Source organism: Cervus canadensis, chromosome 5 (assembly GCF_019320065.1).
Source record: "Cervus canadensis isolate Bull #8, Minnesota chromosome 5, ASM1932006v1, whole genome shotgun sequence".
In the NCBI taxonomy this organism is placed as follows: Eukaryota; Metazoa; Chordata; class Mammalia; order Artiodactyla; family Cervidae; genus Cervus; species Cervus canadensis.
In genome coordinates, this window is record NC_057390.1 from 2,571,408 (window position 1) to 2,583,761 (window position 12,354).

The following is a 12,354-nucleotide window of genomic DNA, read 5'->3' on the forward strand; positions in this document are numbered from 1 at the left end:
CTCTCTAACAGGAACTGGTGAAATACACTTTAGTACATTAACCCAGTGAAAGCCACTGACAAGAAACAGACAAGTCTCCAAGTAAAGGACAGGGAAAGACACCACATGTTTCATAAACAAAGGTTAGTTACAAAATAGCCATATTCTGTGGTCTAATTTCTGTCAAAAGAGTAAAATGATGAATTCTGTAGAAAGAAGAATCTAGAAAAATGCATATCAAGCTACCAACAGGGGCTATCATCTCTGGGAGTGGTATCATGGGGAATTTTCACTTTACAAATTAAATGATTTCTATAACTTTTGGATTATTTAAAGTAAGTGCAATCACTTTTATAATTAAAAAGAATAGAGAATAAAATAAATTAAATCACCTGTGCTTCTCTGCACAAAGCCAGGGTAACGACCTCTGAGCAGTACTTTCCCCTGGGGAGGAAGAGGCAGAAGAGCCCCTGGCTCAGGTCGGAGGGCACCGGTGCCCAGATGCAGGGCGGGGCTGGCGCGGCAGCGGTGAGGGGACCGGTTAGCCCTCAGCCACGGAAGCCTGCACACCAGGGCCCCAGGCAGGAGGCCTCGGCTGAAAACTGGACACGCAGGAGAGCACATGCACTGCTGGAGTCAGGACTGTGCGTTGTTGTTAACCTCTGATCTTTGGGTGGCCCTCAGATCACCATTTAAAATAGAAACATTTTACTTGAAAAGGTCACAATGGAAATCAGATCAGTTAAGAGAAACTGATGGTGGTTTCCTGTGTAAGAGCTATAAAAACCTAACTGTGCCCTGAAAAGACAACAATGAACGCAAAGACCTGCGATGGCCCAAGGCTGGCGAGTCAAACAGAGACTATCACCACTTAGCTCCTACGCAACCTCTGCACAGTGAAGCCAAGAACAGAGCAGAAACGGGCGGAGAGGGGAAGGAGATGAGCACTGACCAGGCGCTGAACATAGCTCGTGTTTGATCCTCACACAATCCAGGAGCGCTACAGAGAAGCTGCACAGAGGCCCAGGACTCCCTCAGCCTCAAAGCTACAAACTCCGACCAGCAAGGACCTACTGTACAGCACAGGGAACTATGCTCAACAGTTCTATAACAACCTAAAAGGGAGAAGGATCTGAAAAGGTATATAACCGAACGTGCTCTACACCTGAAACTAACACACTGGACGTCAACTATACTTCAATTAAAAAACAAAACCCAAGACCCAACCACAGTAACGAAGCCGCAAACGCCGAGAGTGGAGGGGCATCGGGCCTGCCTACCAGCCCAGCTCCTGCAGTCAGCCAGCCAGTTGGACCCCGACGCCCAACACTGGAGCCTAAGTCCTCGGTCTCCCCAGACAGACTCACCTGTGAGTTGGAGGGCAGTGCCTGGGAGGTGGGCTCCTCTGATGGAGCTGCTCCTGTGCCCACGGGGCTCAGCGTGGTGATTCGGCTGGGCTGGCCACGCAGTGTCAGAGTGATGGTGGTGGGGACCTTCAAGCCTGAGAGACAGAGAGTGGTAGGCTTGTGTTGTCACAGCCTCCACTTCCCTTTCCTGGGGCATCCCCCTGACCACCCGTGTGACACCCCCCCACCCGGCCTCCGGTCTTGGTCTCCTCCCCAGCTGGGTCACCTACGCCCAAAAGCAGCAGGAACAGCCTGTGTGCTCTCACGCTCCCTGGGGGTGGAACCTCAGAGCTGAACCCCTGAGGTCAAGGCCAGGACCCTGTGGAACTGGGTTCAACATCATACCTTGCCCGTGTGAGGTGAGACGGTCTTGGGGGAAGATCCCCACAGTTCTCATGAGAGACTCACCTGATGCTTGGTTAGAGATCTGAGCCAGGCCAGGGAGGCTGCTTGCTAACTTGGCGAGGCCCCCATTGGTCAGCAGCTGGTGGATGGCTGTGGGCTTCCCACCAGGAGTGGCGCCCAAGGAGGACAGGGTGGTGGCCACAGGGATGGTGCGGACAATGGTGCTGGCGCCCGTGGTGATGGCACCCAGGCTCTGCATGGGGGTGGGCAACTTCACACCGGTGGCCTGCGGGACACACAAGCCCAGCTAGTCAGAAGCTGCAACCAACAGCGACAGTCGAGTGTGGCGGGTCCATGTGCTTGGAACTGAGCGCCTACCCCATGCAAAGTACTCTGCCAGGCATTTCCACATATTCTCTTATTTAATCCCCACATCAGCTCTGCGAGGGAGGTACTATCATTATCCTCATTTTACAACCAAGAACGCAAAGATACAAAGAGATCTAGAAACCTGTCACTAGCCTCTGGCAGTCCCCCTCTGTGGAGTCAGAGGCTACCCGTCCCTGACCCAGTGTCCCTGCCAGAACCAGCTAAGCCAAGGAGGCCTCCACCCTTCCCCTCCGTCCCGCCCAGGGGAGGCGGACGTGCACCTGTGGGGCTGGCCCAGGGGATGGGCTTGCCGGGAGGACAGAGGTCTTGCTGCTGATGTCCTGCAGGCTGAAGCTGAGGCCTTGGAGAAGGCTGCTGGCTGACGCGGCCCCTAAGAGAAGACACAACAGACGTCAGCACGGGGCGGGGCACCTCCTCATGAGCAGCCATGCCCGCCATCCACAGTGACCAGCTGAAACACAGACACTCTTTTCCCTGGACATTTCCGGTGCCCAGAGAGGTGCCAGAACGCACACATGTGCGCCAGACGCCCACTATTCCTGATACACTGTCTTGGATTCACTCTGCACATCCCAGCCAGCTCCAAACCACCTGGCCTGCATTTTGGATGGGTTCAGTAACACCAAGGCGACCATGGACCCACTTACAAGCCAAAAGAATATCCAATACCTGACTTAGACTTCCCTTTACACACAGTCCAGTGGCCTGAGAGCAAAGAGGAAGGTCCTCTGGAAGAACAGGGCACCCTGCTGGGCTCAAGCAACTAGCCTTTCAATGCAGGGTGAGGGGATCAGCCTGGCAGAAACATGTCTCATTCTGCTGATGCCCTGTGCAGCACCATTTCCAGCTTCATTCAACCAGATATGCTTAACAACACCAACGCAGCTGGAAACCTACCTGCTCTTTCTCCTTATAGCAGCGTTCCCAACCTTTCTGGCACCAGGGACTTTTCGTGGAAGACAACAGGAGCAGGGGCAGCGGGGACGGTTCAGGCAGTAATGTAAGCAATGGGAAGTGGCAGATGGAACTTCGCTCACTAGCCAACAGCTCACCTCCTGCTGTGGGGCCCAGTTCCTACCAGGTCACTGAGCAGGACCGCCAAGGCCTGTGGGTTAGGGACCCCTGCCTTACAGTAGAAGAGACATCACCTGCAGACTAGGGCATTTACTCACTGCAGATGTTAAGGCCCCGAACTCCCCCACCTCAAAGTTAATTACCACTCCATGCCAAGCCTCTACAACAAGCCTAAGAGGCGCACCCCTGAGACCTAGCTCCACAGTGCTTTCCCAGGGCCACCCTCCAGCAGCAGCACAGAGAGACTTGGCTGGGAGATGGGGGCGGGGTGTAGGGGTGCTGAGTTAGCAGGTACCTGGGAGGGAGCCACCAGGAGAGGGGGCCACCAGGCGGCTCTGGAGTGTGTGCAAGGCACTGGGCGTGGCGCTGCTGGAGACCACTGAGGATGCCTGGCTGGCTGAGACGCCCCCTTCAGAAGCATTTGACCTGGAGACAAAGGCAGGAGCTCCGTCACCTAAAGGTCCCTGGCAATAGCAGGAGGGTCCAATGGGGGGCCCAGCAAGGCTTTCAGCAATGGACACAAAGCTAGAACTTCGGTGTCTTCGTCTCACCTTCTGAATCCAGCCTCCAGTCCTTCTAAGTCAGGCCTAAAGGAAAGACTTCAGGTCTTGAAGCAAGAGCTACAGGACACTTCGTAAACTTTAAGTAAAAGTCAACTCTGAGTTGACCCAAAGAAAAAACACCCGACTCAGAAAGAAGTCACGTTCACAGGACAGACAGGCTCCAGAATCCACTATCTTCCAAAGCACTCACTGGACCCTGAGAAGAGGTGAAGAGAAAGAAGGGCACAGATATTCTAGCAGACAGACTCACTTGGCTGTGGCGAGAAGCCCGGTGAGTTCTGTGGCCCCTGTGGACGCCTGTCCCAACGTCATGGTGAGGGGCTTCCCTCCTGCGGCTGCAAAACAGAAAACCCCAAGGCTGCCGGTCAGTCCGGTTTGGTGCTGAGCTTTCAGGGTCCCAGAGTCCAGACTAAATGCAAAATATTCTAGAAAAGACTGAAAGATGAAAAACGAAGGATAACTCTACATTAGAGTGGGGAAGAGTTGGGGGTTATCTTTTCCTTCTATTTTCTAAACTTCCTGGAATATTTTATCACCTTTAATTGAAAGCAAAAAGAAACAAAGAGTATGACGCTGTGAACGACCCCCAGCTCCCTCTGATCCTTGTCCTGCCTCCCTGATCCTAGTTCACTGCCCACTCTCCCCGACGTGCAACCCTTGCTGTCTTTCTCTGGGCGCCTGCTGCACCAAGGCAGAGGAGAAGCCGCCCAGCAAGTAGCCGCCAAGGGGGCAATGCTGTGTCTCTGGGATGGTCCCGTCGGTTGTTATTTAAGCAAGCCAAGAGACACTCACCTTCTGGAGCGCCCCCTGAGGAAGGGGTGCAAGGCCCTCCAGCTGCATCCCCTTGGGAGATGAGGGACACCTTGATCTTCGGTCGCTTGCAGGTCTTGCTGCCAGAAAGGGGACTGGAGGGATGGTGCCGCTTCAGCTGGACCCTGAGCTCCTCTTTCTCAGCTTCCTCGGTTTGCTCTGATGAAATAGGAACTGAGACATGGAGCTGTGGTGAAGTTCATGATCCAGAGAAGCCTGACAGACACTGAGGACTGGGACCAGCATCGGCATGGCCATGTGGGAAGAACCGGCCCAGCATGTTCACAAAGAAGGCCACTGCTTCAGTCCCACCCAGGCCCACCTATGCTCATCTCCACAATGGCCCTCTCCGAGGACAGCTCCCTCCTCTCCCGTCCTGGGCTCGGAAGAAGGAGCTCTGAGTCAGTGGAAACAGAAAGAATGGAGACGCCATCCTGACTGTGCTGAACAAATGGGACTCACCACAGTGGACCTTGACAGGCGTTCCCGGACTCACAGAACGTGACAAGCCTCCCGCCCTCCCCCATGTCACACAGCTAGAGGCCAGCCAACACGTTCTGCACAAGCAACAGAGGAGCAGGCTATTCCATCCTCCCTACAAGGGAGATGTCCCCAGAGCTCCGAGTCCCCTCAGGGCCCAGGCTGAGGGTCTGTTTGCCGAATGCTGACCATGAGAAGGACTATCACCAGGACTCCAGGCTGGCTCTGAGTAACTACTAGGCGCGGGGGCATCATAGCTGAGACGACTTTACAGTTCCGGCCCTGAAGTAACAGAGTAACAGGGGCCCACGTTACTACCCTGTTACTACTACCCACGTCACAGGCTAGTCCCCAGGTCAGTGGTAACAGGACTGAAAAAGGCCATCTGTTCACACGTGGGCCTCCCTGTCCACCAAATCAAACAGACACATCCTGCACAGAGCGAAGCCTCCCAGATTGTTAAGTTACCCTTCAGCCTTGCTCACAGATCCCCTCCTCTTTATACTTAGAAGCACGACCAGTCCTTCTCAGCATAGGCAATCAGGGGCAGAAAGGCAGGAGGAAGGAAACAGAGGGCTGGACTCACACGAAAAATGGGAGGTGGGAGTGATGGGGGAGGCTGGTGTGGGGCCACAGGGAACCTCCAGACCACAGTGAGGCTGCCGTCAGCGGAAAGGAAGGACTGCTCAGGGGATGAATGCACTGACCAGAATCAGCACAGGGAGGAGGGCAAAAGGGAAAGAAGATAATAGTTATGCTGCTCAGCGCTTGCAGAGACCAGGATGGAAGCAGGAAATCAGAGGCAAGGAGAGAAACACAGGGAGGTGCAGGCTTGCAGTCAATGCCCACAGGCACACACAGGAGAAGCAGAGCCAAGGACCACAGTGAGACACAAAAGGACAAAAGGGGAAACCGCTGTGAGAGGCGATCAGAGTGAGAGGGGAAAGCAAAGACTACGGAGTAAGCCAAAGGACAGCAAAGCAAAGAGAAAGACGTGGAGAGAACAGGGGGATCAGAGACAAGACAGAAGCAGGGCTGGGGAGGAGATGAGAGGGAGGAGGAGAGAAGCCGCAGGCGGAGGGTGCAGGCGAGGAGTGATACTCACCAAAGAGACAGGAGGAGGTGCCGGGAGGAAGAGCTTTCCTCACCAGCATATTTTGTTTCAGAAAAGCAGCAAACTGAGCTGGAATGAATCAGAAAGAATTACAGAATCACAGCCAGCCAGGGAAAGGAGAGAGAGAAGGAGTAAGAAAAGGTGTGAAAATGTTCTGAAGAATGGTCAACAGGGGCTCTTCCTGGGATTACTGACGGATTTGAAACCTGATTCTGCCACTTAGCAGCTCCTTGGAGTCATCCATAAACTGGAAATAATGCATGTACCTGCCTCATGGGGCCACGGCCCGGACTCCATGAGCAACAGCAAGTCAAGTGCCAAGAGGAGGGCGAGGCGCTGGCGAGGGCCCGGGAACCCCAGCTGTCCTCACCCCCTGCCTGCGAGCTCTGCCTGTGCCAGGCGGCTGTGCTGTGGCTCTCCTCCGTGCCGCTCTGGGTCCCGTTCTCCACCCAGCTCCCCAGTCAGCCTTGCAGAAGGCCTTCCAGCCTTGACTAGTCTTTGCCTCCAGAAACATCACACACTGCTGTCTCTCTCTTCATCAAAAGCCGAAGGGGACAGTGCCCACTTGGCTCTGGCCACCACTGAGGAAGGTGCGGGTCACAGAGCATCCATGTGGATCTCAGTGGCCTGGCCTCTTTTTGTGTCTCCATCGATCCACTCACACTCACAACCACCTCCGGGCAACCTTGTAAAGGGCCTCGGTCTAAGTCTTGACCCTGCAGCTCCACTACAAGAAATGCAGCGGAAGAGTCTGTCTGCTTGACAGCCAGCTCTGGCTGCCGCCTCTTCCCCAGCCGGAGACTCTCGGATGATACCCGCTCCTGGCCCAGACCCAAGAGGCCTCACCTCAGGACTGCTGACTGGATCAAAGTGGGGCAGGGCAGCTTCTTACATCACGGTCCCTGCTTTCCAAACTCTAACTTCAACTGAACAAGTATTTCCCAGCCTAATTGAAAACCTATCTCCAGAGATTCCTGAAAAACATCACTGGAAGTCCCAGTGTAGGAATCTTAACTCTTCAAGGGTGGGCACGAGGCTTTGGAGCTGCCCTGGTATCTGATGAGCACGGTCAGCTCCCTGTCTGCAGGACCCGGAGACCTCCCAGACTGCAGGAAAGGCTGGGCCTGAAGAGAAGACACAGCTTCCCCAACTGGGAGTCAGAAAAAATATCTGAGGCCAATTTACATGGAGTCGGCTCATAAAGGTGAACTTGCCCAAATACTAAGACGAGGTTATAATTAGTGGAACACACAGTCACACCAACGCATAGACCTTGTGTCATATTTTACCCTTGAAAACAGCCCTCGGTATTTATTACAACCTAATTCTGCATGGACAAATATGTCTGGAAAAAGTGGCAGGTGCCCATACTTTCCAATTGCCACACGATGTCAACTGAGAAGGCAGAAGCCAAGAGAGGCTCCTGGGCCAGGCGGCCACACCTTGAGCTTGTCTGTGGGTCAGCACAGCCTCTGTCCGCTGCACGTGTCTCTTCAGCAGCTGGGTGCTTCCAATCTGACTGGACTTCTGGGAAGATGCCACTGTGGTCACTTTGGTCTTGGGACTGGAGGTGGGGCTGCTGGACACACTGGAGAGATCCTGAGTAGATTGAGAAGGACAAGGGCCAAGTCAAGGTCATTTGGATGGACTATCAATCATCAAGTCCCCCTGGAGTTCCCCAGTCAGGGATTCTCCCTGTAGGAACTCCGAGGCCTGGCAAGGCCAGCAGCCCTCCCCGGGAAGTACAGGAACCCACTCTGCTGACTCCCCAGCAAAAGCACCCCATCTGCCTGCATTACCTCTGAGCCCGAGGGGGAGGCAGGCAGCTTGGCAGCTGGTGACGCAGGTCGACTGCCCCGCTCCGAGACCTCGAAGGCCAGGTCTCTGCGGGCCATGTCTCGGGGCTTCTTCTTCTTCTCGGCGTCCTGATCCCGAGGCTCGGAGCCCATGTGCCCCTCGGTACGAGTAAGTACCCCGGTCAAGAAGTCTACGATCTCGTCCTAGGGCAAGGAGAGGCCCAGGCCTCAGGAAGCTCCCCAACAGTTCCTACTAAAATGGAGTCACCCCAGCTTCAAAATCAGTGTGCTGTCCCGCCTACTTCACAAAGCCCGGCACAAGCCCTACTGTCAGCCAGGACCCACAGGAGCCCAGGTCCTGTGCCCAGGGTGCGGGGTGGCGTTCTGGGGCGGTCACACTTTACCACTGCTCAGCAAACCCTTCCTCCCCACCCACTTTGCTCACATGTTAGATCATTACTCTCCTTCGCCCTCCCCTCCCTCCTTCCCCCTCCCCTCCCTCCTTCCCCCTTTTCTTTGCTTATGACTTAGGTCCCCCAGAGGCCCCAGGGGCTACCCAATCCTCCACAGAGTCAGAAGGATGCTGCTGCCCAGGAGACCGTGCCTAAAAGGTTACAGACAAGCCCGGCTGAGAAACCCACGGAAAGCAACTGTGTACCTGAATGCATCTGTCCACCATGCTCTGAGTCAACCCTTCCGATTTCTTCTTTGCTTTACTTATTCTAAGAGACAAAAAAGAGGAAATGTTTACTTTCCAAACATTCTACAGTAACAAATGTAAATAAGAATTGGTTTCTCCATGTATACTATCAAGGGTGAAACAGATCACCAGCCCAGGTTGGATGCATGAGACAAGTGCTGGAGGCTGGTGCACTGGAAAGACCCAGAGGGATCGGGTGGAGAAGGAGGTGGGAGGGGGGATCGGGATGGGGAATACATGTAAATCCATGGCTGATTCATGTCAATGTATGTCAAAAACCACTACAACACTGTAAAGTAATTAGCCTCCAACTAATAAAAATAAATGGAAAAAAAAAAAAAAGAATGGGTTTCTCTTCTGTGTTGCTTTTCTAAACCCAAGAAGGAAGATAAAGGTAGCCTACAGGCAGGTCTGCAACCTCTCCGACCTCAGGTTCCACATCTGCAAAATGAGGAACCCTAACACCTCCTCATGGAGTTGTGGGGATGACACAAAGCAACATAGGTAATGAACCAAAGAAAACATGGAAGGTACTTGGGACTGTTCACTCCAGAAGTCCTACGCCTATGGCTTCACAGGTAAACTCTATCTGATTGCTAAGACCTCATCTTGAGGTACCCCAAGACAGTACCAAACCCTGAGACTTCTGGGTGCTGTTGAAATGAGATTACCAGGAAAGGTGGCCACAGGTTAGTTCTAAAGCGATCAGAGAAACTGACCACAGCTGGCTGCATTCTCCTCTTCGAAAGCCAGACTTAAATCCCCTGGCTTCTGCCTGGGGGGTCTCAGCACAGACAGAAACAGGCCACCAAGTGAAAAGATGAAGAACAACATTCCGAGCCTCCACATTCTGAGACCCCAATTCACTGGTTTTTGGCCTCTAACCCTGTCATGTAACATGCTCGTATTACACATGAGGACACCCAGTCCCGGAACTTAAGCGATTTACCCAAGCAAAGGAGCCAAGGGTTTAACTGAGGTTTCCTGACTCTCAGTCCAGCACCCTCGGCACCATGCAAATACGTCTCACAAGCAGCCTCATGATGCGACTCTAACAAAAGGCATTTTCACCCCTCCCACTCCCTCACCACGACTCAACAGTCTATTCTCCTACAGGTAAGAATGTCTGAATTAACAAGCAAGAATGTATTTACAAGCAAGCATTGCCCCGAGCACCCAAGGATTAGACTCTGGGTCCACAAGAAGCTGTCAGATGACAAAGGCCAGGAGGCGTTCTCCAGAGGATCTCTGGGTGAGAAACCGACAGGACAGGCGGGAACAGGCACTCACCCTAAGCTCTCAGTTAAAACATTCACAGGAAGCTAACACCTAAGACCCAACACCAATAAATGACACCATCTCTTTTTCAGTACATTTCATGAAAATGTAACTAAAAGCCCCGCTGGCAGACCCAGAAGGGAAGAATGGGCATCTCAATGACTAAACATGGCCCCCTAAAATCAATTCCAAACTCTGGTTGTTTATACTACAAAATATATAAAAGGATGCCTAATGCAAATAAAATCTTTGTTCACATTCATCCTCAATAAGGAAGAAAATGTAAAGAAATGCCTACCCCAGTGTAAGCCCAATGGCAAAGACTATGATTACAGCATCTTGAAATATCTTCTCCCCACCAGATGATGACTAACTCCAAAGGGAAAAACATCAAGAGCAGAGAAACCTGGCAGATACTACCCTAACTACGTGATCAGCGGTGACCTCACCAGTAACAAGACACAGCAACACCACGCAGCCCGAGGACACACTAAGGGAGCATGAGCCCCATGCATTCCTGCCAAAAGCGTGCCCTCAACCTAATCACGAGACAGTGTCAAACCCTACCCTGAGGGACAGTCTACAAAACAGCACTCCTAAAAGGTACCCAGGTCATGACAGACAGACTGAGGAGCAGCGCCCCATTAGAGGAGGCTGAGGAGGCACAGCAACCGATAGCCACGTGAGATCTGGACTCGGTCCAGGACGAGAGGAGTGTCAGTGACATGGTGATGAAATCCGAGTCTGTAAACTAGATTACAGTATCATATCCATGTTAACTTCCCAGCTTTGATAATTACTTTTTGGTTATGCAAGATGTTAACATTTGGGAAATTTGGGTGAACATTATATAGAATTTTTTGGTACAGTTTTTGCAACATTTTAGAAATCTTAGTCCAAAAATTTTTTTAAGTTTTTTAATGCCCCCCTTTCACTGAACTAGGTTGGGCATAGTTGTATCACCACCTTGTAAGCATCCTTCCAACATGGCACTCTGGCATCGCCCAGGGACCCCACCCACCTGAGATTGTCATCAGCTCCCCCAACCACCACCAAGCTGTTCTCCGCCCGAATCTTCTCCCGGAAGTCCTCCATGGCTTCAGGGTGGCACTGCAGGGAGTTCTGACCGATGACAAAGAGGACTGGAGTCTTCATATCCAAGAGGGGATCGTCCACATCCTAAACAGGTCCCGGTTTTACAGTCAGCCAGTTCATACTTGCTGAACATTGCCTGGCAAGTCCACTCAAGATAGTCCACCGGGCAGCTGTGGTCCCTGAGCAGCAACCTAGGAGGGGCAGGCTCGTCCTCCCGTCCTCCTGCCTGCCGGTGACCCGGCAACCCGCAGACCCCGCGCTTACCCCTCTGGGGCCATCCACGGTAAGCAGAGGAAACCCAAGGCAGACAACAGCAGTGACGTACTCCATCACCGACACCTGCAAATAATGGCATGGTCTGCCTCAAGCTCAACTGACTTCACCACAGCTACATCCTACCCAGAATCCACCAGCCAGTCCCACCTCCTCCTCCCCTGCTGTAGCTCCTAGGTGATGACATGACCCCCGAGGTGATGACACAACCAACCCCCCAGGCGACGACACAGGTGTACCAGCCACACAGTAGGGCAGTAAGAAGACAGAACACAGGATGTCTGGTTACACCAGCAGCCCCCACTGAGAGAACTGGGGCCCTCAGGGGACCCCACCCGAACCTCTGGGAGGATGGGAGGTTTAATGCTTCCATCATGGCAATTTGCAAGGCTTGAGTCCTTCCTTTTTCCTCCACTAAGAACAAATGCAACTAAGAGGATACAAATGCTGCTCTTATCCCTTATGTGAAGAAAACCTCTCCCTTTTGACCTTAATAGACAGTGCCCAGTTCAGTTCAGTCACTCAGTTGTGTCCAACTCTTTGCGACCCCATGGACTGCAGCACGCCAGGCCTCCCTGTCCATCACCAACTCCTGGGGTTTACTCAAGCTCATGTTCATTGAGTCGGTGATGCCATCCAACCATCTCATCCTCTGTCGTCCCCTTCTCCTCCCGCCTTCAATCTTTCCCAGCATCAGGGTCTTTTCAAATGAGTCAGTTCTTCACATCAGGTGGCCAAAGTATTGGAATTTCAACGTCAACATCAGTCCTTCCAATGAATATTCAGGACTGATTTCCTTTAGGATAGACTGGTTGGATCTCCTTGCAGTCCAAGGGACTCTCAAGAGTCTTCTCCAACACCACAGTTCAAAAGCATCAATTCTTCGGTGCTTAGCTTTCTTTATAGCCCAACTCTCACATCCATACATGACTACTGGAAAAACTATAGCCTTGACTAGATGGACCTCTGTTGTCAAAGTAATGTCTCTGCTTTTTAACACACTGTCTAGGTTGGTCACAACTTTTCTTCCAAGAAGTAAGCGTCTTTTAGC

The 12,354-nt window shown here is 52.6% G+C and overlaps 1 protein-coding gene across 3 annotated transcripts in view; it reads right to left on the reverse strand.

Annotated features, from left to right (window-relative positions):
* The window catches only part of KANSL3 (KAT8 regulatory NSL complex subunit 3), a 41,386-nt gene that overhangs the window by 5,811 nt on the left and 23,221 nt on the right, over positions 1 to 12,354 (reverse strand). For 2 of the 3 annotated variants that reach the window (XM_043467802.1, XM_043467803.1), the window contains exons 10-21: positions 11,295 to 11,369; positions 10,957 to 11,114; positions 8,616 to 8,679; positions 7,961 to 8,161; positions 7,604 to 7,760; positions 6,153 to 6,230; positions 4,550 to 4,741; positions 4,008 to 4,092; positions 3,490 to 3,620; positions 2,381 to 2,490; positions 1,794 to 2,016; positions 1,347 to 1,480 (exon numbers count right to left, since the gene is read on the reverse strand). In XM_043467802.1, coding sequence (XP_043323737.1) covers positions 1,347 to 1,480; positions 1,794 to 2,016; positions 2,381 to 2,490; positions 3,490 to 3,620; positions 4,008 to 4,092; positions 4,550 to 4,741; positions 6,153 to 6,230; positions 7,604 to 7,760; positions 7,961 to 8,161; positions 8,616 to 8,679; positions 10,957 to 11,114; positions 11,295 to 11,369 — 1,608 coding nt within the window. The remainder of the gene's footprint in view (positions 1 to 1,346; positions 1,481 to 1,793; positions 2,017 to 2,380; positions 2,491 to 3,489; positions 3,621 to 4,007; positions 4,093 to 4,549; positions 4,742 to 6,152; positions 6,231 to 7,603; positions 7,761 to 7,960; positions 8,162 to 8,615; positions 8,680 to 10,956; positions 11,115 to 11,294; positions 11,370 to 12,354) is intronic. The other variant, XM_043467805.1, reaches the window with a different exon arrangement.